The sequence below is a fragment of the Myotis daubentonii genome, chromosome 6 (genome assembly GCF_963259705.1).
Source record: "Myotis daubentonii chromosome 6, mMyoDau2.1, whole genome shotgun sequence".
Classification (NCBI taxonomy): domain Eukaryota; kingdom Metazoa; phylum Chordata; class Mammalia; order Chiroptera; family Vespertilionidae; genus Myotis; species Myotis daubentonii.
Genome location: NC_081845.1, coordinates 78,014,369 through 78,041,259, shown reverse-complemented (window position 1 = coordinate 78,041,259; position 26,891 = coordinate 78,014,369). Strand labels below are relative to the sequence as shown.

Here is a 26,891-nt window from a genome sequence, read left to right as displayed (position 1 = left end):
GTGGGAAGGTACAGAGGAGAGCCCGACTCACCCTGGGAAGCAACTGAGGTGAGGAGCTAAGCATGGCCACGTGGAAAGGAAGGGGTGAAGAGGGATGTGAGGAAGGATCCCCAGTCATGGGACTCACTGAAGGACTTAAAGAAGGTGGTGATACTCAAATGTGCATTTTAGGAAAGCCATTTTGGTTGCAAGGAGACAGCAGACGAGGTGGAAGTGAAGCTACAGACAGGGAGCCCTGTGTGTCTGTCAGCTCCCTCCCCACGCTATGGGGAAGCTCTTTGTGGGGAGAAGAACTCAATATGCCAAAGCCCAAAGCCCAGATTTTCAGGGAGGGTGTTCATTAGGAGCCACGAATGTGGCCAAAATTAGAAATCACTCCTAATCCAGCCACTCTGGCCCAGTGACAGGCCAGAAAAATAGAAAAAAGATTTTATATGCATTCAGTAACATATAATTTATACATGTAATCTGTACCTTGGAAGTCCAGGTCTGAGCAACATTGAGTGATCTCAGGGAAAGCTCAGCCAGGGGCTCCACAGAACATTAAGTAGAAGAGCGTTGATGTGCCAGGGAGTCATGGACTGAAAGGCAACAGAGAGCAGAGCTTGGGTTTGTTGTCTTGTTCATCATTTCCCCAACCCCTAGGATACTAATGAGTCCGTAGTAGGCATATCGCTGTTGTATTGCACGACAGCAAAACTCTTAACAAAAACATTTTTATTACCAGAAGGAAAGCAGCTCTTAAAGAAAATTTCTTATGCCATTACCAAGAGGGGTAGCTATTTTCTTGTGAACAACTGAGAATGTCAGATATGAATTCTACACTCAACTCTTTGAAGAGCTTTGTAACAGACACATGACAATTACTGGAAAAGATAAAAGAGACCTCATAGTCCATGTTTCCATTCTTCTTTTTAATTTTGAATTCCAAGAGAGATGCAATCGAAGGAGACTGAAAATCTGATTTCATATTGGATCGTAATGAACAAGAATAAATTGTAACTAAATCAGCTCATGGTAGTTTATTATTTGATTACTTGCAAAAGCTTAATATTCTCAGAAAATCCAAGGTGGAGCATTTCACTGTTGGATAACTTCAGTAGATTGCTCCTGCATGTGCTAGGAATCCATGCCTGCATTATTTAAATCTTGAAAATCTCCCTGGCTGCTTTTACTGCTTTTGCATCTATGGGAGGCTTCCTCTGACTGCCGGGCTGCAGAAACTTCTTCACAGGAGGAAGGTTGCTGATCCTGGTTTTCAGGGCCTGCAAGGCACAAAGCACAGCCTCAGATGGAGACACAACACCCAACCCTCATTACACAGGCAACGGAATCAGAGACCCTCCTAGACAGGACCAACGGAGTCCCCTCTATCAGCACCAGGAGGGGGCTGGGAAAGGGACACCCAGCAAGACAAGAAGAGGAAGGAAACACAGCTCAATAGCACTTTCCCCAGAGACAGGATTCAGTTCACAGTCTTCTTCCCACATGGAAATCCTGTGGATTCTCACTCTTGTGCAGACAAGGAAGACTAATGAGTCTGTCAGAGCAACGCAGGTAAAGGCTCCAAACTGGAGAAATGAATATGTGGGACAACTGGGCTGGAACTGAAGATAGAAAATATAGAAGGCCAACCATGTGGACAGTCAAAAGCAATCTTCCCTGTGAGAGAGACACACTGACAGAAAGAGAGAAGGGGCTGTGGGGAGAGAAACACAGTGTCTGAGAGAAGGAGCAGGAGCTGAGGGAAGGAAATCAGAGGAAGGAGATCTGCTCACACAGTCACAGGTAAGAGAGATGAGGACACATGGGGGAGGAAGGGAATCCCAGAGAAAATGAGGACAGATACTGCATGGAACAGGGCTGAGCACAGAGACGCTGAGCCCTGGGTCCCTCTCATTGTGAAACACAGACTATTCTCCTTGAGGCAGCATCCACCTCCAATTTCCTTGGCAAAACAAGATTCTTTTCCTGCCTCAGAACAGAGCCAATGAGCAAATTTTGGAGACCTGGGGGCAGCGGGGCATGCACAATGATGTGATCATAACATGGCCAGTCCAAGAACCCAGATATTAGATTCCAAGATGGGATATGTGGGTTCCCTCCCCAGGGCTGTGAAAGGGGACACCTTCAACAGCGGGAAGTTGGCCAGAAGGCTGGGGTCAATCTCTTCCACTTGGTAGATAAGTTCAACCAGGTGAATGTCAGCCTTGCTCAGCCTGTTACCAACCAGGTACTGTTGTCCATGGCTCTTCAACACCTGGTGAATTGGAGGGAGCAGGTTATGAACACAGGTGCACTCAGGCTGGGTCCCCCCGCTCCTCCCAGGTCTCTCCATCCCGGCTTCCCATCTCTGCTGTCTCATTGGACCGGTGCAGAGCATCAGACCACATTCATCTCCCCTGACTCAATGAGACAGAGAGAAGCAGGTCTTTGCTGTTCCTTCCTCACCCCTCAGCTGAAGCCCAGGCAACCATCTCATTCTCCCATTCCCACGTCACTGGGCCCCTCTGTGCATGTTGGTCTGACCAGGGCTTGCACTGACTGCACTGTGTTTCTATGTGCTACCCGCCCGGGGGCCTCAGCAGCTCTGAGATTTCAGGACTTGCCTCTCCAGGCTGTTCTCTCTCTCTCCTTCGGGCAAAGAGTCCATCTTCATGACATCCTCCCTCAATCCCGAGAACACTATTTCAGAGTCTATATTTCTCCTCTTGTCTGCTCGTCTCATTTCCAGGTCTACCTATGTAGGATCTGAAATAATCCGGGAACAATTTGAACTCACCATTTCTCCTACAACATTGCCTCTTACGCCTAAGCCACCTGTGCCTCTCTCAATAACATAAGAAGAATTTGTTACAATTCACATGTGAACTGCCTATGGATGACTGCAGTTGTCTGTAACTTACTTTTAAATGCATCAAAAAATAATGTTTGATTACAGCAGGGAGGAATGGGGAGATATATGATTAAGCAAACATAATTATAAAATGTTAATTTTTAATCTAGGTGGTCATTATATATGAGTATATTGTATATCGCTTTCAACTTTTCTGTTTCTGTTTTTTATAATTAAATATTGAAGAAATATGTGATGTTTATTAAAATCATTGCAGCAATGTGGAAATCATAGAGAAAAAACACATGTGGACCACTGACTAAAGATAACATTTTGGCAAATATGCTTTCAGACTAGATAGATAGATAGATAGATAGATAGATATGAATGAATAAGTACTTAATGACTACAATAAAATATCAAATGCTATATTGTTATATGCATTTTGCATTCATTCACATGATCATAGGGCTCTTTATTTTCATGAGATTATGGGGCTCTTTATTCATGTGAGCATGGAACCGTTTATTTTCAAAGTATAGATACACCTAAATTGCAAAGTCTGTTTAGGTTTTCATCATGGGAAATGTGCCTAAACTCTTAGCACGACAAGGACCAGGAGAGTGTACTAGTATGTTCTTATTAATACAAAATTCTTTGCTCTTTGTATAGAACCTCACACACAAGCAACAAATTAACATTTTTTGAGTGAATGAATGATTTAATATTTAATAAAAAATAAGTTCCTCAGTATTAATGTTTTTATTTCTATGTAAACCTCATGTATCCCTTACAATCTTTTTGTAGTTGTTGTTCATGATTTTTATTTAGCACTAGTGGCCTGGTGCACGAAATTTGTGCATGGAGTGGGGGTGTCCCTCAGCCTGGCCTGCACCCTCTCCAATCTGGGACTCTTTGGGGGATGTCCGACTGCCGGTTTAGGACCAATCTGACAGTTGTACATCCCTCTTGCAATTCGGGACTGCTGACTCTTAACCGCTCACCTGTCTGCCGGCCTGCTCACCCAACTGCTTTCCCCTGATGGCCTTCTCACTCCCAACTGCCCTCCCCTCCTGGCCTGATCGTCCCTAATGGCTTCTGCCTCCATCCCACCATCATGGTTTTGTCCAGAAGGATGTCCAGAAGGTCTCCCAGTATAATTAGCATATTACCCTTTTATTAGTATAGATGATTTCAGGGTGTTTTAATCTGAAATATTTCCCTTTTACCTTCAAAGAGAAGCATTATCTAATATATATATTATGTATATTGATGGAACTTTATTCCTTAGTTTTGAATGACTTCCCTCAAAAGTTTGAGAGACATATCCACAAAATTTCTAGATTATTTATTCCTTAACATCTTTTTATCTGTTTCTTCCTCTCCAGCCTACTGCCTTTCTCTGTGTTAGATACATCTCATTCATCCCAGAAAAACTATCGTATCCTCCTGGTGGGCAGTTGGGGTCATGTTGCCTGTTGTCAGCATATTTTCCAGTGAGTTGCTCCCTCGCACTCCTGATTTTATGTTGACAGTTCTTCCAGGGCACTACTGACTCTCATTTGGTTGCACCCTACTGGGTGACTTCATGTGCCTTCTGAAAACTAATGCTCCATTGATGTATATAACTCTCCCCTCAAGACTTCCCCAATTATAGACCTAGAAAGGGTCTGAGAAGTAGGCTGGTCCTTCAAGAGTGTAAACAATATGCTACCCACCGAAGAGAGGGTATGATTTGCTAGCTAGCTAGTTAGTGATAAAGTCTAAATTAGATCCCAATTCTCCTAACATTCAGACTAGTTTCTCCCTATTTTTCTACTAGTATATTACTGAATTTTCACAGCCTGCAGAAATCAGTTTCTTTGTCGCCATTAAATTAGTGAGTTTCCCGAGAAGTTGTCATAGTACACAGTGTGTTAAGCACAGTTCATTGTTCAACAGGCCATTTGCTCAAAGTTCAGTACACTCTCTATGTGACAAGGCATGGACAGATTTCTCAAAAGCCATTCCTTTTTTGTTTGTTTGTTTTGTTAGGATTTCCCTCATAAGCCTTGCCATTTTACAACATAGAATTATGGAGTGATTAAATTATAAGCTGGGATCATGGTGATGAAGTAGCCAATCCTGATTATAAAACACAACATTGTGCTATTTAAATGGAACTATCAAAGCAGTAGTACTTTCCACATAGTTGAAACACAATGGTTATGCCAAAAAGCTTTGGCAAGGTAGCCCAGAGGAATGTTTAACTGGGCAAACAGAAGGAATTTGCAAATCCTCTGTCAGACTGGGAACCTCACAGCTCAAGAGAAGGCCATTATTTTCTTAAGGTTGCCTAAGATGTAAAGCCAGAGGCACTTGACTTCCTATTCTAAAGTCCCAATACATTTAGATTCACTAGTCAGTTTGAGTCTTTTCTTTATAAGAAACCATTTGTACCCTTTGCTCCAAAAGCATTAAAGAAGGAAGGAAAGGAGAAGGAGGATGAGAGGAAGAAGGAAGGTTAGGATGCAAGGTGAGGAGGAAGAGAAGAAGGAGCAGGAAGAGATAGTGGGGAAAGAAAGATAAGTGCTTAATCACAAAGTAACTGATATAAACAACAAGCTAATATAAGAATTCACCTATAGAGGAGTAAGTTCAGATTCTGACTGGCAGGCATTGCTGCCAATTGGTTTCCCAACAGGAGGTGTCAGTTCAAGAGGCACGTAACCATTGTCATATCTTTCCTTCCCGTTGCTCAATGTGTGTCCCTGCCACATTTAAATTCAGTACCAGTGTGTGTTGTCTACTGTATGAACACACTAATGCATCATTCATAATGGCGAAGCGATTTTAGTGTAAGCTCACATGCTCTCCCTGGAACTAGAATGGTTGTATTTTCACATTACCGGTAATAATAACACTCTTACTTCCCCCATATTATCAAATTCTCTGCCTTCATTTTCAAAATTCTTGATCATTATTTTCCTTTAAAGACCTGGCCTTGAGGATCTAACAAATAATGCTTGAATTGTCTCCTGAAGACACAAAGAAGGCACAATAAGAACATAGAGTACCCACATAAAATAACACATTCTAAAAAAATTTCCAAGTGAAACGGACACAAGAGAATTTATAGAGATGTGTAAGGTCAGTACTAACCTATTATGTTCACGCTGTCTCTCAGCTCAGCTCCTCAAGGTCACTGCCTAATATCTGTGTTAGATGCTTAAATATTTTGACAACCCTCTCCTCCTAAGGGGGTGGAGTCCAATAAGGAGCAGTCACTCCCACAGCCTCCAGCCTCCACAGAGCTCAACACTAGACCTGAGAGCAAAGGACAGCTCAACAATGTTTCATTTCAAGATTATCCATCAATGCACAAAGAAGGGATTTCAGCTTTATTTGGTTGCCCAATAGGTCCATGTAAACCAGGCTTCTATTAACACTGCTGCTTGTGTAGGATTTCATGAAATTTGCTGTAAAGATGGAAAAATCTTATGGGAAAATGTGTCACAGGAGGGTAGTGTCAGAAAAGAGGATAAGAAAGAGAAAATAGAGAGATAGCAATCTAAATTCATAACAAGGACTGAATGATGAATACTGTTGCAACCCAAATTCTCTAGGCCCAAAGAATCCATCTGAGTTATCTAGCAGTGGGCAGGAGGAATTCAGCTGCCTTACCTGGGCCTGTGTAGACCCTTTCCTTTGAGACTACACTTCAGCATTTCCTCTAGCCTCAGGACCCTTGCATGTGCTGCTTCTTTTGATTGGAACGCTCTCTTGTCCCTACTCTCAGGCATCCTGTGCTTCCTCTGTCAAGCAGTTATGACCTTATCTGTTTAATATCTGTGTGTCTTTCCCAACCCCCTTACCCCTATTTACTGAGAGCTGCCAAGGGCCCATGACTGACTATAGTGCCTGGCACCACATGGAAGACACATCATAAGTAAAAATAAATACATATAAATATGTATAATGTATCTTTTTCTAATGAAAGATTTCTAACAGATATGAATGCAGAAAGAAGAGTATAATGGGCCTTAATGCACCCATCACATTACCACAATAATTGTACGCATTGTTTTGAAGCAAATCCCATTGTATTGCATCAATAAATAATTTAAAATATATCTTTTAAACTTTAGGGAAATTATTTATGTTACAGAAAAATTGCAAAAGTGGTGCAGAGTTCCCAAATACCCTTCCCCCAGTTTTGTCTAATATGAATATCATACATAACCATAGTAAAATGGTCAAACCAGGAATCTGACATTGATACAATACTATTAACCAAACTCCAGATTTTACAGGTTTCAGCAGTTTTTGATCAGTGTCTTTTTTTCAGTACAGGATTTTACACTGATTAGTTGCCATAGTCTCCTCCAATCCATGCCAATTCCTCAGTCCTTCCCTATCTGCTGACCTTGGGGCTTTAGGAGAACAATGGTCTAATGTCCCTCAATATGGCTCTGCCTTACATTTCCTCATGATTGATGTTATATGTGGGTTTTTTGCAAGAATACTACAGAAATTATGCTGTTCCTATCTTGGGGCATCACTTCTGGACATAACATCATACCCAAGACAAAATATTTCTTATTAACAATGAAGCTAACCTTGATCCTTTGACTCAAGTAGTGTCTGCCAGACTTGTCAGCTATAATGTTCCTATTTGGAATTAGTAAATATTTTATAGGGAGGTACTTTGTGACTATGCAAATATTCTGTTTCTAAATGAGCTTTCACCCACCAACTTTAACATTCATTATGGATCTTGCCTACAGCAAATGTTACCATAGTGTTTGCTTAATGGTGATTTTCCTCATTCCTTCTACACAGAGCAATTGAAATTCTCTTGTAAGAAAGAGCTATCTCTTCGCCCTTATTTATTTACTCAATTATTTACTTATAGCAGCATAGACTTATGGATATTTTATCATAAAGGTTATGATCTAATATTTTTAATACACATTTTATTGTTCTTGCTTTGACCTTTGGAAAATACTTCAGGTTGGCTCCTATGTCCTTTAAGACAAGTTTCCTCCCTTTATGGGTAATTCCATATATTTTCTGCCCCAAAGATGTTTCAGGATATCTTGTGTTTCCTCTACCCCAATCCTGATTGGCCAAGCAGGGCTAGTGAACGTGCCCAGGAGAAATGTTAGAGGCCCCTCCATGCCCAAGGCTGTAACTGGGCTGGAGCTCAGGGTGAGGAGGGGTGTGAGGAGGCACCCTTGCAGGCATGGGAGTCTCTGAAGGAGGTAAAGAAGGTGGTGATCCTCAGACTTGCATCTTAGAAAAACTGTTCCTGAACTAAAGGGGATCATTTGCCTGTGTGCATCAAAGCCCAGTCAAATGCAGCAGGTTTATTAATTGAGGAAATGGCGCCAAGCCCAGAGTCGCAGGTGAGCCAATGCTCAAAGACCTGGCTCCGGATGGCTTCTAGTGGACACATCATGAAGGGGAGGAAGTCATTAATCATGATGACTAAGGGAGTTAGGGTCGTGGTCATGGTCATGGTTCTAATGACTGGTCGATGCTAGGGTAGGGGGTAGTTATCATTCCCTCTGGTCCTGATGTCAGCCATGGCATTGCTCTGTCTGGTTTCACAAGGGTGTGGTTGGTGGGCTGGTTCTGCTTTTCTGGGTCTGGAGCTGAAACACAACTGAGGCCTAGATGTCATGTCTAGTTTGGCTGACGCTCTGTCTCTGTGGTCAGCAGAGAGGCTTTGTTCCTAAGATGGTTTGATTCTGACCAGGACCTCATTGTTTGGAGGACTTAATGATTAAGGGAATGGACATGCAGGGGAGAAAGAGGTAGGTGAGCCAGGGTGCTGGGTAAGCCAGTTTGAATCAAAAAGAAAGAAATGGAGTTTCTGCATGGTTACAAACCACTCAGGTTGCAAGTAGAGAACAGACCAGAGGGGAGTGAAGCTGCAGTTGGAGAGGTTACTGGGGTGGTGGAGGTGAGAAATCATGAGGCCTGGTCTCAGGCAGTGGAAGAGAGAGACGGGCAGTGGAAAAGAGACAGGCATGGCAGTTGGGAGTTGTGTTGCCATGGCTCTGTGTCATCCAGGGGATGGCAAGGAGAGGCAAGGCCACTGTGTGGACACCTTGGCTGCCAGCGCTGCCCTGGCTGCAGGGAGGAGACGGAGAGGAGGAGGAAGAACAGCCTGTGGAGCAGACTCCGAGTCTGGTTTCTGTGAAGCTGAGTTTGAGGGGACCGAGGAACAAGATGCTGGACATGAGCTGTGGGCTGTCAGGGGCAAAACCCTGTGGCTTCTGTGCTGAAATAAGGTAACCTGGCCAGAGTCAGGGGCAGGGCTGTGTGCCCAGCTAAGAGCTGGTTTCTCCTGGATCAACCTGGGAGAGAGGAAGCCCTGAGATCTCCCAGAGGGAGAAGGAAAGATCCTGTAATACAGGTCAGCCTCGCTCATGACATGGGTTAAGTTTCTGTCAACTTGGAAGGCAACTCACATCCTCTTTCCCTGGGACATCATCCCCACCCCTTCACCCCAAAGCAGACCAAGAGTAGGCAGCTCCCCCCCAGGGGACCAGAAGGGTCCCGTGAAATCAGCAGCTGAACTCCAGGGGCAGGTGTCTGGGGCGGGTGGGTGGAAGGGGGGAGCTCTGCCCAGACCTTTCTCCTGGCACATGACCCGTGTACATCTGCCTTTTGGACACATCCATCTGGCTGCCCCTTTGGCAACTCAAACTAACCAAACCACAAACAGAAATCGGGTTTCCATTCTGTGACTGGCCCTGCTGGCCCACACCATTGCCCAGGCTGGAAGCCTGCCATATCCCTGACCCGCTCTCTCCCTGCGAATCCCCATTTCCCCTTCACTCTCACTCCAACCCAGCTGCTTCTCTCCACACCAACCCATCTTCCAGTGCGGGCTGCCATCATCTCTCCTGCAATTTCCATAGAACCTTGCACACCAGACTCTGTGTCCAGGCTAGGTCCCTGTGGTGCTGTATTCCATCTTCCATGCGACAGCCAAAGTGGTTTTTCTTTTCTCTTCTTTTTGAAATATAATTGACTTTCAGCATTATATTAGTTTCTGGATTACAACATAATGATTCAATATATGTATACTAGAGGACTGGTGCACAAAAATTCATGCACTCAGGGGGAGTCCCTCAGCCCGGCCTGCACCCTCTCACAATCTGGGACCCCTCAGGTATGGTCCCTAAGTCTCCCTTCAGATCAGGCCCTATCAGAGCTTTCCTTCCCCCGGCTGCAGGCAGCCGCCCCACTCCCATAGTTGCCACTGCTTGCCATCTGTGCAGCGTTGCCCCCCCTGCCCTGCCACCAGTGACCTCCCTCTGTAGGCAACAGGTGTGGGGTGCGATGGCTTGGCTGGCCTGGGGCTCCCTCTTTCTTTGCTGGGGGGTGGGGCCCGTCCTGCGAGGGGCCATGGTGGTTCTGGTCTCTGGTTGTTCTGGTCGTTAAGCTTATGGTGGCTGGCCTTTTATTATATAGGATATTGTGAAATGATGACCACAATAAGTCAAGTCAACATCCATGACCACATATAGTTGCAAATGTGTTTTCTTGTGATGAGAATTTTTAGGATCTACTCTCTTAACAAGTTGTAAATATAATATGCAGTATTGTTAACTGTAGTCACTGCACTGTACAAAATGACATCCCAGGACTTATTTATTTTGTAACTAGAAGTTTGTACCTTTGATCCCCTTCACTCATGTTGCTGGCCTACACCTCTAGCAACCAGAAATCTTCTCTTTGTAGCTGTAAGTTTTTGTGTTTTGTTTTCAGATTCCACATATAAATTCTACAGTATTTGTCTTTTTATGCCTCACTTATTTCATTAAACATAATGCCCTCAAATAGGTCTGTCTAAGAAGCATATTTAACTCTGTCACCTTATGCTTTAAAGCTATTGAATTAACCATTTTTGCCATCAGGGTGAAGTTCTTGCACAGAGATGATAAAGCCCTCCAAAATCCCACACTCTAGCAAAGAGAGACACAATCGAAGGAGACTGAAAATCTGATTTCATAATGGATCATAATAACTAAGAGTAAACTATAACTAAATCAGCTCATAGAAGTTTATTTTTTGATAACTTGGAAAACTTATTATTCTCACAAGATCCGAGGTCTACATCTAGGTAGAGCATTTCACTGTTGGACAACTTCAGTAGATTGCTCCTGCATGTGCTAGGAATCCATGCCTGCTTTATTTAAATCTTGAAAATCTCCCTGGCTGCTTTTACTGCTTTTGCATCTATGGGAGGCTTCCTCTGACTGCCGGGCTGCAGAAACTTCTTCACAGGAGGGAGGTTGCTGATCCTGGTTTTCAGGGCCTGCAAGGCACAAAGCACAGCCTCAGATGGAGACACAACACCCAACCCTCATTACACAGGCAACGGAATCAGAGACCCTCCTAGACAGGACCAACGGAGTCCCCTCTATCAGCACCAGGAGGGGGCTGGGAAAGGGACACCCAGCAAGACAAGAAGAGGAAGGAAACACAGCTCAATAGCACTTTCCCCAGAGACAGGATTCAGTTCACAGTCTTCTTCCCACATGGAAATCCTGTGGATTCTCACTCTTGTGCAGACAAGGAAGACTAATGAGTCTGTCAGAGCAACACAGGTAAAGGCTCCAAACTGGAGAAATGAATATGTGGGACAACTGGGCTGGAACTGAAGATAGAAAATATAGAAGGCCAACCATGTGGACAGTCAAAAGCAATCTTCCCTGTGAGAGAGAGACACACTGACAGTCAGAGAGAAGGGGCTGTGGGGAGAGAAACACAGTGTCTGAGAGAAGGAGCAGGAGCTGAGGGAAGGAAATCAGAGGAAGGAGATCTGCTCACACAGACTCAGGTAAGAGAGAAGAGGACACATGGGGGAGGAAGGGAATCCCAGAGAAAATGCGGACAGATACTGCATGAACACGGCTGGGCACAGAGACGCTGAGCCCTGGGTCCCGCTCATTGCTCTCATTGTGAAACACAGACTATTCTCATTGGGGCAGCATCCACCTCCAATTTCCAATGGCAAAACAAGATTATTTTCCTGCCTCAGAACAGGGCCTATGAGCAAATTTTGGAGACCTGGGGGTAGCGGGGGGTGCACAATGATGCAATCATAACATGGTCAGTCCAAGAGCTCAGATATTAGATTCCAAGATGGGAGATGTGGGTTCCCTCCCCAGCGCTGTGAAAGGGGTCACCTTCAGCAGCGGGAAGTTGGCCATTAGGCTGGGGTCAATCTCTTCAACTTGGTAGATAAGTTCAACCAGGTGAATGTCAGCCTTGCTCAGCCTGTTACCAACCAGGTAGTGTTGTCCATGGCTCTTCAACACCTGGTGAATTGGAGGGAGCAGGTTATGAACACAGGTGCACTCAGGCTGGGTCCCCCTGCTCCTCCCAGGTCTCTCCATCCCGGCTTCCCATCTCTGCTGTCTCATTGGACCGGTGCAGAGCATCAGACCACATTCATCTCCCCTGACTCAATGAGACAGAGAGAAGCAGGTCTTTGCTGTTCCTTCCTCACCCCTCAGCTGAAGCCCAGGCAACCATCTCATTCTCCCATTCCCACGTCACTGGGCCCCTCTGTGCATGTTGGTCTGGCCAGGGCTTGCACTGACTGCACTGTGTTTCTATGTGCTACCCGCCCGGGGGCCTCAGCAGCTCTGAGATTTCAGGACTTGCCTCTCCAGGCTGTTCTCTCTCTCTCCTTCGGGCAAAGAGTCCATCTTCATGACATCCTCCCTCAATCCCGAGAACACTATTTCAGAGTCTATATTTCTCCTCTTGTCTGCTCATCTCATTTCCAGGTCTACCTATGTAGGATCTGAAATAATCCGGGAACAATTTGAACTCACCATTTCTCTTACAACATTGTCTCTTACGCCAAAGCCACCTGTGCCTCTCTCAATAACATAAGAAGAATTTGTTACAATTCACATGTGAACTGCCTATGGATGACTGCAGTTGTCTGTAACTTACTTTTAAATGCATCAAAAAATAATGTTTGGCCCTAACTGGTTTGGCTCAGTGGATAGAACATCGCCCTGGGGACTGAAGGGTCCCAGGTTCGATTCCAGTCAAGGGCATGTCCCTTGGTTGCTGGCACACCCCCTGTAGGTGGTGTGCAGGAGGCAGCTGATCGATGTTTCTCTCTCATCGATTTTTCTAACTCTCTATCTCTCTCCCTTCCTCTCCCTAAAAAATCAATAAAAATATATTTTAAAAAATAATGTTTGATTACAGCAGAGAGGGATGGGGAGATATATGATTAAGCAAACATAATTATAAAATATTAATTTTTAATCTAGGTACTGAGTATATATGAGTTTATTGTACATCTCTTTCAACTTTTCTGTTTCAGTTTTTTATAATTAAATATTGGAGAAATATGTGATGCTTATTAAAATCATTGCAGCAATGTGGAAATCATAGAGGAAAAAGCACATGTGGACCACTGACTAAAGATAACATTTTGGCAAATACGCTTTCAGACTAGATAGGTAGATATGAATATATAAGTACTTAATGACTACAATAAAATATCAAATGCTCTATTGTTATATGCATTTTGCATTCATGTGATCATAGGACTCTTTATTTTCATGGGATCATGGGGCTCTTTATTCATGTGATCATGGAACTCTTTATTTTCAAAGTATAGATACACCTAAATTGCAATATCTATTAGGTTTTCATCATGTGAAATGTGCCTAAACTCTTAGCACCACAAGGACCAGTAGAATGTACTAGTATGTTCTGATTAATACCAAATTCTTTTCACTTTGAATAGAACCTCACACACAAGCAACAAATTAATATTTGTTGAATGAATGAATGATTTAATACTTAATAAAAAATAAGTTCCTCAGTATTAATCTTTTCATTTTTTTTTTATATTTTATTGATTTTTTACAGAGAGGAAGGGAGAGAGATAGAGAGTTAGAAACATCGATGAGAGAGAAACATCGATCAGCTGCCTCCTGCACATCTCCTACTGGGGATATGCCCGCAACCCAGGTACATGCCCCTGACCGGAATCGAACCCGGGACCTTTCAGTCCGCAGGCCGACGCTCCATCCACTGAGCCAAACCGGTTTCGGCAGTATTAATCTTTTTACTTCTATGTAAGCCTCCTGTATCCCTTACAATATTTTTGTTGTTGTTCATGATTTTATTCAGTATGATTCCAGGGTGTTTTAATCTGAAATACTCTCCTTTTACCTTCAAAGAGAAGCATTAAATAATGTTATGTATTATGTATATTGATGGAACTTTATTCCTTAGTTTTGCATGACTTTCCTCAAAAGTTTGAGAGCCATGCTCACAAAATGTGTAGATTATTTATTCCTTAACATCTTTTTATCTGTTTCTTCCTCTCCATCCCACTGCCTTTCTCTCTGTTTAGATACATGTCATCCATCCCAGAAACACTACCATATCCTCCTGGTGGGCAGTTGGGGTCATGTTGCCTGTTGTCAGCATATTTTCCGTTGAGTTTCTTTCCTCATGCTCCTCTTGGATGAAAAGCCCCTGCATGGTGTTCTGCAGGATCTACTCCAATCACTAGTGTGGCTCTAACTGTGGGCATGAAATGCCATCAAATAGAGAATTCTAAATCGGGTCCTAGTAAACTGAACTTTTGCTGACAGATTATAACTTGGGTATAACAGGTACAGGTCCTCCCCACAGCTGATTTTGATAACATCCCTGGAGAGCCAGGGTGCTCCATCAGTAGTCAGGAGGGCCCATTGGAAGTGAAGGTCAAATCCCCAGGACTGCCCAGGCACCATTTCTCTATGTCCTCTAGTCTCAGTTCCCCAAACACTGAACAGCCCACTTACCTTTTCAAAGGCTGGGAAATAACGATTTGTTGTTCTCTCTCTGATCTGGGTCATCTTGGCGTCTTGTTCATCAGGTGGGAATAGTGGTAAACGCAGGATCATTTCATACAAATCTGCAATACCTTCTGAATACATATCAATCCTGAAAGACAAAAATGGCCCAATTGTCAACTGTCCCCTGCCTTACATGTTATAGTTTAAAAATCTAAGAGAATGGGTTATTGGGAGGTGGCAAAGTGATTCACCTCCATTGGGTGCATTTTTTAAAAATATATTTCTTTATTGATTTCAGAGAGGAAGGGAGGGGGAGAGAGAGGGAGAGAAACATCAATGAGGAGAGAGAATAATTGATCGCTGCCTCCTATATGCCCGCCACTGGGGATCGAGCCCACAACCCGGGCATGTGCCTTTGACCCAAATCGAACCCGGGACCCTTCTGTCTGCAGGCTGACGCTCTATCCACTGAGCAAAAACAGCTAGGGCTGGGTGCATTTTTATATACCAGTCATTCGGCTATGATTTTCACTTAGTTTTAACATTTCATATCAAGGTGGTTATCTACGTCTAAAATTTTTGTTATGCCCATGACCAAATATACTGACAGAGAACATCAGTGAGGTGTCCAGAGTCACAGGCATGGAGAAATGGTGGAGTCATTGCAAGTACCCACTGAGATGCTACCTAGGGTTTGCCATCTCTGCTGTGGTTGGTTCTGGGCACAAACTGTGTGTGATCCATGAGGCTAAAGGCCTGCCACCTGAGGAATCAGCAGAGAGTCCCTGGCACAGACACCTCAGTCATGTCCCTCTCCCTCTCTCATCCTGTTACACCACCCAGGCCCATAAATATGCCCAATATTAGCAGTTCTTCCAATGAGTTCCCATGGAACACAGTTCCCAACCTTCTCCATGTGCTGTTTCTAAATTTTGGCCATGTTTGCACTGCTCAAGACTCTACCTGAAACATCCCTGAATGGGTGCGATCCTTTATATAGTTCCAACCAGTGCATATTATAGAGGAGTTTTTTTCTTTTGTTCTAAACTGGGTTTTCTACAATACTTATAAATATACCAGCTTTATTGAAATACTATATTTACATACCATAAATATCACCCTTTATGTAAAGTGTACTATTCAGTAGTTTTTAGCACATTCTGAAATCATCATCACATTCTCTCATTCCAGAACATTTCCTATCATGCCCAAAAGAAATTCTGTGCTCTTGACTGTCACTTCCTATTTCCCCAAAACTCCTTCCCCAGGAGATCACACAAGTACTTTCTGCTTATATGGATTTGAATGTCTGGACACTTTATATGAATGGAATCATTTTATATATGGGCTTTTGTGTGTGGTTTCTTTCATTTTGTATACTATTTTAAAAGTTTATTCATGTTGTCACCTACATCAGAATTTTGTCCTCTCTATGGCTAAATTACATTTCATTGTGTAAATATTGCACTCTGTTCATTCATTCACCGGTTGATGGACATTTCCATTGTCTCCACTTTTTAAATATTGTGAGCCACGCTGCTATGAACATTTGTGTGAATGTTGGGGAAGGTCCTCAAGAAGATGTGAGTGTCATTTGACCCACAAGCTGCACCTGGGCAATTGGAGGCTCCCCCCTCCCTCCCCTGTGCTTGGAATGTGCTCTCCGCATGCCTTCCCCAGGACACAGCCTTGGGATAGGAATGTGGTGATAAGACCATCTAGATTTGGTATGTGACCCAGTTAAGGCCTCTATATATCCTTTTAACATCCTGGAAGGTGGATTCAGAAAACTACTCATCTTGTGGTCATGAACAAATTTCCTTGTCTATTAAACCTGCCACCTACCAATAAGGACTGGAGGCCTTTTTTCTTCAGTCTCTCCCTGCCCTTCACAGATGGGAGCCAGTTTCAGATTTCCCCTGAGGGCTCCCAAGGAGGTCTATGAAGCCACAGTACAAGGTTTAGTGTGGATGTAGTGTTCATTATATTGGGTACATACCTAGAGGTGGAGGTGCTGACATAGGATAAGTCTATGTTCAACATTTTGAGTAAGTGCTACCAGTTCCTTATAAGTTTTAGTTTCAATCATGTGGTTCCCTCTCAAAAAGAAGGAGAACACCCCCACCCCTCCCAGATGTAGCTGCCTTGAATAAATCTGGCTGCTTCAGTAAAAAAAAAAAAAATGTTCTGAGTAAACCGGGCCTCTTGAAAACCTGCCTCTGCTAACCCTTGTCGAGTCCAGTCCGTACAACGGGCTGGTGAGTTAGATTCCTGGTGACTATGCCTGTAATTTTGGAACCTGAGAATGAGCCCCTTTGTGTCCTTTCCTTCCCCAGTCTTTTCTTCAAAGGCCTGAGCACCTGGAGTCATGACTCCACCATGCTCCTGGCTTCATGGTTCACCGGTGTTTGGAAAAGTCTGTCACTCCCTGTGCTACCTCTGTGGACCGAGTCTTCCTTTCTAATCCCACTGCTTGATTTCGCTTCAAGTGGAATCCCTCCTCCTCATGCTCCCTGTTGGACTGGACCCCAGTCGGTACCTCAAAGGCTCATGCTGCTGTTGGTCATGATCCCGTGACACAATCCTGATCATTCAAGGAAGAATCTAAATTGTTATTAATTGTTTATTAAAATACAGAAAAAATACCTACAGGGCTTTCTCCTTTATGTCCGTCCCATAGAGGTTGTATTTGGCAGCAATGTAGTTGAGAATGGCTCTGGTCTGTGCCAGCTTCATCCCATCGATTTCCACCATGGGCACTTGCTGGAACATCAAAGACCCATCTTTTGAAAGAAGAAAAGAAAAAGTAGAGTGAAATGTCTAATGGATCACAGTCTTTTGAGGTGAAAACAAGTTTGTTGAAATTATCAGGTAATACTTCAACAAAATGGCATTTTGTTCCTAGTTTTTTACAGTCCTTTTTCTTATCAGCCTGCTTTTTAGTTTTTAACTCACTATTTTATTTATTTACCTTTTTATTTCCATCAGATACATGGTAGCTGCCTGTATTTTTTGTGATTGATTTATCTTTGTGGATATTTTTAAAAGATGCTGGAGACAGGCTGCAGCAGGCTGCCAGCCTGATGGTATTTCAAATGGGAAGTTCCCACAGTAACTCTTGTGGTGTTCATGGCATTTAAAGCAGGTTTTGAGAGAGATTTTTACGTAGGGATCTCTTTCCCTGACTTCAACATCTGCAATATTGCTAGGGCATTACCTTGCAACAAACCATAGAGATAATTCAAAGCTACTGCTGGGCCTATTTCTACTCTCTTCACCCTGATGCATGTGTTTGAGTGTCGGAGGATAGGTGGAGTCCTGAGCGGACACAGCTCCTCACAGCGGGTGCAGAAAGGAGAAGAACCAAGGAGTGGGCATTCCAGGTCACAAGGGATGAATCCCTGGTGAATATTCTGAGTTCTAGCCTTCCTAGCCCTGAGTGAGTGGTGAGACCTACTCAAGGGGCCCCACCCTTACACTTGAACTACTTTTCTTCCTCTTTCACCCACCCTCCAGCTCACTCATAGACATACCATACACACTCATAGACATTGCCTGGTGTTCAAACCTCACTATTGCGTTTATTCCCTCATCAGAGGAATTTAGATACATTGTCTTACCATTTCTTAATTTTTCCAAGTCTTCTGGACTTTCCAAAAATTGCTCTTCAAACTAGAATCAGAAAGAGTAAAGGAGTTCTGTGATTCATTCCATAGCATCACAGCACTTTTAACCTTAAATGACCTGTCTGGTACATCATATGGAGGAGGTAAGATTCCTGAGTTTGGCATGGTACACAGAGGAGTACAGTGATGCCATTTGGAAATTCAGATTAGAGCCATCAAGAACAGAACATGAAGCAAAATAAGCCAGTCAGAGAAAGACAAGTATCACATGATTGTGTCGAATCTAATGAACAAAGTAAGTTGCTGAACAAAACAGATCCAGAGACACTGAAACATGCAATAGAAGGGTGTATTTCAGAGGGAAGTGGCAGATGCGGGGGGCTGGAAGAGTTTGAACAAAGAATTTATATATGCTCAGCCCATAGACAAACAATAACGCAGGGAAGGCCTAGGGAGTGGGCAGGAACAGGGTGGAGCATGTTATGGGTGGGGGCTAGAGCGGGGAGAGAAGAAAACATCTGTAATACTTTCAACAATAAAGATATTTTAAAAAGAGGACAGAGCATGGCTTGCAGCACTTAACTGCTCACACTTGGAGGTTCCTTTCACCTCCATCTGCTTTTACATCTGTCAATGGTCAGGCCATGATTTGGGAGGGGAGTGTTATCACAGGGAAGGGACTGGGAAGTTCTTGTAGTTATGGAGTTTTGATATCTCAGGAAAGCCTTTCTCTCCATATGAGACAGGCCAGGAAATTGTGTGTCTCCCAGCGTGGAATATCCACGGGCCCATAACCATCTAAGATGCTGTCACCAAGGTGACAATTACCTCATTTCATTTCATTTTATAGTTTAAAAGGAGTATTTTATAATAAAAGTTTTGATCTTTAGCTTTATCAGTGGAACAGTCTATTGTGGATCTATATAATTGCATAGGGAAAGACCTGATAGATAGTGAGTTATGTGTGCAGGAACTTATAAAGCTTCCAGTGCAAGACAAACATAAAGGATGGAGGATGGTCATCAAGGGAGGGTGCCAGTGGCTGGTGTGATGTTGCTTGTGAGGCTAACGGAGGTGAAAATGATTGTAAAGATCTACCTTTGGGAGCACAGAACCCAGGAATGCTGACCAAGATCCTTACCCCACACCCTCTTCAGTAAAGCTGGGATGGAGTAGAGGAAGCCTGAGATGTTCTCAACATCACCTCCTAGTCACCCTCCTGTGCTGAATTCATCCTGCCCACAGGCTCTGAACACATCCCTGAACCCCAGAGCTGAAGTCGGGGTGGGTTCATGGAGAGAGAAAAAAAAGCTGCATGGCACTGTTTGTATTTTTTGTGTACTTCCTCACTGATGAAATTAAGAAAGAGCCAGGCTCAAATCCCCATGTCTTCATGAACCAATGAAGAAAGTATAGTCCTGGCTCAGGTAAACATGTTGTCATGAGGCTGAAGGGAGCACAGTAAAACTCCTGTCTCACCTCACCTGAAACCCTCCTTTACTGTTCTGATTTGTGGGACAAAATTTCCTGAGTTCATCCATGCCTCCCTCTCCTGAAAACCCTCAGAGTTGCTGAGTCACTCTGATGTGGACTGAGAGAAAAGTGTTTTTCTCATTGCCACCTCTAGAAGGCAGAGCTCAACAGATGCCACAGAAACCTACCAATTTTCCATGCAGAACCTGGCATTTTGACACTGTAAATCAAGCATGTCAAACTCAAAGGCTAACTCGGGTCAAATAAACAAGGTTTAAGTTTATGTGGGTCACAAAAAAACAAAAGCGTCCATTTTCATAGAAACGTAGGTTTATTTCCATAGAGACATGCTGAATACAAAGGGCTGAAATAAAAGACTCATCATTAACATAAAATAATAGAACATTTTAAGAAAAATTAATATTTTTTCTTGAACATTAACTTACCAGACACAGAATAACTGCACAAATTAATAAGCGTAACGCAAATAAACTTATTTTTCTTGTTCTCCGAAAGCGAGATATTTCCTGTTACGTACACCAAACAAGTCAGTACAAGACTAATGATGTGGCAATTGGCTGCTAGAATATTTGCTGCTAGTATTAGTGGAGAGAAATGGTGCCCCTGCACATAAGGCAGGTAAGCGAAATGAATGCAACATGATTATAGTAATCAGTCATTAGCGAACATTGTAGTTGGTTATTAATAATTATATATAACAGGATATTGTAAAAACTAAGTTATGAAATTTTCATTAAAAAGTTTCTTATATACCGTTATATTGACTGGGGTGCAAAAATATTCGTTTTGGGCCACATGTGACCTGTGGCCCGCGAGTTTGACATGCTTGCTGTAAATGCTTGGATGTCCTCCTAGATGCCCCCATGCCTCCTTTTAACCACCTATTCACTTGTCTGCATCCTGACTGGAATGTAAGCTTCCTGAGGGCAGGGACCTTGTCTGTCTGGTTCATCCGTGTACCCCTGGAACCAAGCACAGAACCTGGCACTTCAAGGTGCTCAACACAATTATGGCTGAGTGCATGCCTAAATCTTTAACAGGCAGCTTGTTATAATCTGCTCCTCTCCACTTTTGTGGTTATATCTTAATTTTAATTACATTACATTCTAATATTATCATTTTTATCTTTTTATTATAAAAATTTCTACTATGTACAAAATGAAAGTACAAATATACTCTTTGTATCCATCACCCAGCTACAATCATTATTACACAAGCCAATCTTGTGTCACCTAGATGCCCACCCACTCTCCCTAGCTTGTGAGAATTTGAAACAACCCCATATACTGTATCATTTAATACTTAACTCTTTAATTTATATTCCTAAAACATTAGATTTATTATTTAAATAACCACAATATCACACATAACTAAAAAATTAGCAATGACTTTTAATATCCTCTAATATTCAATCAATAGTTGTATATGTGTCATAAATATTTTACTGTTTATTAAAATCAAAACAAGGTCCATAAGTTATGTTTAGTGGCTGTTTCTTTTATTTCCTTTAAAATGTTCTTTCAATTTTTCCTGTATTCTGACAATTGCAGGATTTTTAAAAATTTTATTGGTCAAATAATCCAACTCTTTCCTAACATGCATAATATTTTTATTTAAGGCAAAACCATTCACAGGCCATGTAGTATGGAAGCCTCCTAGCTTATGTGAGAAAGCACTTCACCACAGTCAATTCTGGATTCAACTTAAGATGACAGAACTCAGAACCCACCTCGACTCCAGCTGCAGCCAGGAGCCACCGGATGGGTTCCATTCGAAGTCGTCCATTCATGTAGTGAAGCTTGGGCTTCCCAGCCATGTCGCAGCCTCCTGGTTTCTCTAAACATGAGTGAATGCATGAATGAATGAATGAATGAATGAAACCATAGAAGCAAACTCTTTTTATGGTCTACATTTGAACAGAAGGGTGAAGTATCTGCTTTCTTAATGGTGGAATTGGTAGAGTCCCATGCGGTCTTCCTTTGCCCATATTCTCACCCAATAGTGGCCATTGGTGTCAAATTGCACCAAGTAAGTCTCAGGTTGCCATTTGTCCTCACTCTGAGGATATAAACAGGGCAGCCTGGATCCCACACAGGAGAAGCAAGCCAGTGAGGGGCCTTGAAACCAGAGGACTTAATGACAGGGAGGAGGACAAGGTCCTCGGAGCAGAGTTAGTCCTCTGCTCTTTGGCTGTCGTGCTGCTCTTGTTCAAATGCATGAAGTGGGGCTTAGTCCTGGCCTGATAGTCACCAAAACCTTCTAAGTTCTCTCCACTCAGGAAAAGGTTCATTCCTCTTTCCTATTGCAATTCTATATTTTTCCACTGCTGGATGAATTTTATTTTTCATTTAGAAAATGGATGTTAGTGCATTACCTGTATAGTACATGGAAAGGAACTAACATGTTTAGTGTATATCACATAATGGACACTTTCTAATTTTTAACCTTACTTAATCTTGGTAAAAATGACTTGATGTAGATCTTGTTGTTATTCTAAGTTTATAGTTGGGGGTTCTGATGGCTATAGAGGTTAAGAAACTGGCCTAAAATAAGTGGTAAACCTATCATTTGAACACACTTAAGAAATATTTACCTAGAGAAACAGCAATCAGGCTATCAATCCCCAGAAGGAAAGTAGGGGAGGGCGGGGGTAAGGGGAAGAGATCAACCGAAGGACTTGTATACATGTATATAAGCCAAACCAATGGACATGGACAACAGGGGGATGGGAGCATGAGTTTGTGTGTGTGTGTGGGGGGGAGGTTGGGGGTTAATGGGGGGGATGAGGACACATTTGTAATACCTTAACTAATAATAAAAAAATAAAAAAAAAAACAGAGGAAAAAAAGAGAAATATTTACCTAATTATATTGGACACCAAAGTCTTGGAGGTTCTCTAAAAGAGTATTTTGTAAACTATGGATTGTGATCCCTCGGTGTGCTGTGAAATCAGAACAGTGGGTTCTGACTAGCATTTTCGATTTAAAATATAATAGGAAATATCAGTGTGCCATATGTAGTAAGTCTAACTACATAATTACTAAATAAAATTTTAAGTTTAGTTACACTTACACAGTGTATGAGTGTGCATATGTGATTGTACGCTCTGGTTTGTTGTAAAAGGTAAGAAATTCATTAGTCTGGGGTCAGCGAAAGAAGTCTGACAGCTGTTATTGCCCCTTTTTAAGGTTTCTCTGCACCACTGACATTTGGGGCTGGATAATTCTTTGTTGTGGGGGGGGGGGCAGTCCTGTGCATTGGAGGATATTTACTATAGCAGCATCCCTGACCTCTACCCTCCAGATGCCAGTAGCATAGTGCCCTGTCCCTCTCTCCCATCATGACAACCCAAAATAAAATCAGGGGCAAAATCACCTCTGGCTGAGCACCACTGCTCTGTTCCAAGCTGGGACAGCAGCACACAGGTGGGAGGAGCCAAAGAGAGCTCCTCACATAATGACTGGGAAATTCCAGCAAAGGTCTTGGGCAGGTTTTCTCAGTGATGTGAGTACAAAGGCACAGGAGTCATTAAAAAGCAAAGATTTGCTCTTCCCAAAAGCGGCCAGAGGTGACCTCTGAAAATGGTTCACTATTCACTGGACAGAAAACCTCACAAAATCATGCAAACCAAAAGGGTCAAATCTTTGTGCTCATTGCTACACACCAAAGGAGGCTATGATTTGCCAGCTAGCTAGTTAGTGATAAAGTCTAAATTAGACCCAATTCTCCTGACATTCAGACTAGTTTCTCCGTATTATTCTACTAATATATTACCGAATTTTCACAGCCTGCAGAAATCAGTTTCTTTGTTGCCCACTAAATAAGTGAGTTTCCCGAGAAGTAGTCGTAGTACACAGTGTGTTAAGCACAGTTCATTGTTCAACAGGCCGTTTGCTCAAAGTTCAGTACACTCTCCATGTGACATGGCATGGGCAGATTTCTCAAAAACCATTCCTTTGTTTGTTTGTTTGTTTGTTTGTTTGTTTTGTTAGGATTTCCCTCATAAGCCTTGCCATTTACAATATAGAACTATGGAGTGATTAAATTATAAGCTGGGATCATGGTAATGAAGTAACCAATCCTGATTATAAAACACAACATTGTGCTATTTAAATGGAACTATCAAAGCAGTAGAACTTTCCACATAATAGAAACACAATGGTTATGCCAAAAAGCTTTGGCAAGGTAGCCCAGAGGAATATTTAACTGGGTGAATAGAAGGAATTTGCAAATCCTCTGTCAGATTGGGAACCTCACAGCTCAAGAGAAACTTAAGTTTGTCTAAGACGTAAACCCAGAGGCACTTGAATCCTATTCTAAAGTCCCAATAGATTTAGATTCACAAGCCAGTTTGAGTCTTTTCTTTATAAGAAATCCTTCCTACTCTTTGGTCCAAAAGCATTAAGCAGGAAGGGGAGGAGAAGGAGGATGAGAGGAATACAGAGCGTTGGGGTGGGCGGTGAGGAGGAAGAGAAGAAGGAGCAGGAAGAGATAGAGGAGAAAGAGAGATAAGTGCTTAATCACAAAGTAACTCATATAAACAACAAGCTAATATAAGAATTCACCTATGGAGGAGTAAATTCAGATTCTGACTGGCAGGCATTGCTGCCAATTGGTTTCCCAACAGGAGGTGTCAGTTCAAGAGGCACGTAACCATTGTCATATCTTTCCTTCCCGTTGCTCAATGTGTGTCCCTGCCACATTTAAATTCAGTACCAGTGTGTGTTGTCTACTGTATGAACACACTAATGCATCATTTATAATGGCGAAGCGATTTTAGTGTAAGCTCACATGCTCTCCCTGGAACTAGAATAGTTGTATTTTCACATTACCGGTAATAATAACACTCTTACTTCCCCCATATTATCAAATTCTCTGCCTTCATTTTCAAAATTCTTGATCATTATTTTCCTTTAAAGACCTGGCCTTGAGGATCTAACAAATAATGCTTGAATTGTCTCCTGAAGACACAAAGAAGGCACAATAAGAACATAGAGTACCCACATAAAATAACACATTCTAAAAAAATTTCCAAGTGAAACGGACACAAGAGAATTTCTGGAGATGTGTAAGGTCAGTACTAACCTATTATGTTCACGCTGTCTCTCAGCTCAGCTCCTCAAGGTCACTGCCTAATATCTGTGTTAGATGCTTAAATATTTTGACAACCCTCTCCTCCTAAAGGGGTGGAGTCCAATAAGGAGCAGTCACTCCCACAGCCTCCGGCCTCCACAGAGCTCAACACTAGACCTGAGAGCAAAGGACAGCTCAACAATGTTTCATTTCAAGATTATCCATCAATGCACAAAGAAGGGATTTCAGGTTTATTTGTTTGCCCAATAGGTCCATGTAAACCAGGCTTCTATTAACACTGCTGCTTATGTAGGATTTCATGAAATTTGCTGTAAAGATGGAAAAATCTTATGGGAAAATGTGTCACAGGAGGGTAGTGTCAGAAAAGAGGATAAGAAAGAGAAAATAGAGAGATAGCAATCTAAATTCATAACAAGGACTGAATGATGAATACTGTTGCAACCCAAATTCTCTAGGCCCAAAGAATCCGTCTGAGTTATCTAGCAGTGGACAGGAGGAACTCAGCTGCCTTACCTGGGCCTGTGTAGACCCTTTCCTTAGAGACTACACTTCAGCATTTCCCTCTAGCCTCAGGATCCTTGCATGTGCTGTTTCTTTTGATTGGAACGCTCTCTTGTCCCTACTCTCAGGCATCCTGTGCTTCCTCTGTCAAGTAGTTATGACCTTATCTGTTTAATATCTGTGTGTCTTTTCCCCACCCTCCACCCCCATTTACTGTGAGCTGCCAAGGGCCCATGACTGACTATAGTGCCTGGCACCACATGGAAGAGACGTCATAAGTAAAAATAAATACATATAAATATGTATAATGTATCTTTTTCTAATGAAAGATTTCTAACAGATATGAATGCAGAAAGAAGAGTATAATGGGCCTTAATGTACCTATCACGTTACCACAATAATTGTAAGCATTGTTTTGAAGCTAATCCCATTTTATTGCATCAATAAATAATTTAAAATATATCTTTTAAACTTTGGTGAAATTATTTATGTTACAGAAAAATTGCAAAAGTGGTGCAGAGTTCCCAAATACCCTTCCCCCAGTTTTGTCTAATATGAATATCATACATAACCATAGTAAAATGGTCAAACCAGGAATCTGACACTGATACAATACTATTAACCAAACTCCAGATTTTACATGGGTTTCGTCAATTTTTCGACCAGTGTCTTTTTTCCAGTCCAGGATTTCACACCGATTAGTTGCCATAGTCTCCTCCAATCCCTATCTGCTGTCCTTGGGGCTTTAGGAGAACACTGGTCTAATGTCCCTCAATATGGCTCTGCCTGATGTTTCCTTGTTGCTTTATTGAAGTTATATGTTATTTTTTGCAAGGATACCACAGAAGTTATCCTGCTCCTATCTTGGGGCATCACTTCCGGACATAACATCATACCCAAGACAAAATATTTCTTATTAACAATGAAGCTAACCTTGATCCTTTGACTCAAGTAATGTCTGCCAGACTTGTCAGCTATAATGTTCCTATTTGGAATTAGTAAATATTTTATAGGGAGGTACTTTGTGACTATGCAAATATTCTGTTTCTAAATAGCTTTCACCCGCCAACTTTAACATTCATTATGGATCTTGCCTACAGCAAATGTTACTATAGTGTTTGCTTAATGGTGATTTTCCTCATTCCTTCTACACAGAGCAATTGAAATTCTCTTGTAAGAAAGAGCTATCTCTTCACCCTTATTTATTTACTCAATTATTTACTTATAGCAGCATAGACTTATGGATATTTTATCATAAGGGAATGATCTAATATATTTTTTCAATATATTTTATTGATTTTTTACAGAGAGGAAGGGAGAGAGATAGAAAGTTAGAAACATCGATGAGAGAGAAACATCGATCAGCTGCCTCCTGCACATCTCCTACTGGGGATGTGCCCGCAACCCAGGTACATGCCCTTGACCGGAATCGAACCTGGGACCCTTCAGTCCACAGGCCGACGCTCTATCCACTGAACCAAACCAGTTTCGGCGATCTAATATTTTTAATACACATTT

The 26,891-nt window shown here is 42.4% G+C and overlaps 2 protein-coding genes across 4 annotated transcripts in view; both read right to left on the bottom strand.

The window, feature by feature from the left end:
• Positions 1–6,005, bottom strand: part of LOC132237232 (glutathione S-transferase A2) — a 29,664-nt gene extending 23,659 nt beyond the window's left edge. The window contains exon 1 of the mRNA XM_059701426.1: positions 5,978–6,005. The gene's annotated coding sequence lies outside the window, so the exon portion shown is untranslated. The remainder of the gene's footprint in view (positions 1–5,977) is intronic.
• LOC132237231 (glutathione S-transferase A2-like) lies at positions 896–24,965 on the bottom strand. 3 transcript variants are annotated; one of them, XM_059701421.1, is made up of 7 exons: positions 24,864–24,965; positions 21,508–21,614; positions 18,279–18,330; positions 17,309–17,441; positions 14,665–14,806; positions 12,025–12,156; positions 10,882–11,150 (listed from the first exon to the last, which is right to left on the bottom strand). In XM_059701421.1, the coding sequence occupies exons 2-7, from the start codon at positions 21,592–21,594 to the stop codon at positions 11,028–11,030; spliced, it is 669 nt and encodes a 222-aa protein (XP_059557404.1). In that variant the 5' UTR covers positions 21,595–21,614; positions 24,864–24,965; the 3' UTR covers positions 10,882–11,027. The 3 variants fall into 3 exon arrangements, with proteins under 3 accessions (XP_059557403.1, XP_059557404.1, XP_059557407.1); XM_059701420.1 differs by lacking the exons at positions 10,882–11,150; positions 12,025–12,156; positions 24,864–24,965 and adding exons at positions 896–1,265; positions 2,129–2,260; XM_059701424.1 differs by lacking the exon at positions 21,508–21,614 and having other exon boundaries at positions 24,864–24,922.
• Between the last annotated feature and the right edge of the window lie 1,926 nt (positions 24,966–26,891).

Coding starts and splice junctions, on each gene's coding strand:
- LOC132237231 (XM_059701421.1), bottom strand. CDS start 21,594: ATGGCTGGGAAGCCCAAGCTTCACTACATGAATGGACGACTTCGAATG. Junction 18,331..21,507: donor TGGCTGCAGCTGGAGTCGAG/GTGGGTTCTGAG, acceptor TTCTGATTCTAG/TTTGAAGAGCAATTTTTGGA. Junction 11,151..12,024: donor CCAACTTCCCGCTGCTGAAG/GTGACCCCTTTC, acceptor TGTGCCTTGCAG/GCCCTGAAAACCAGGATCAG.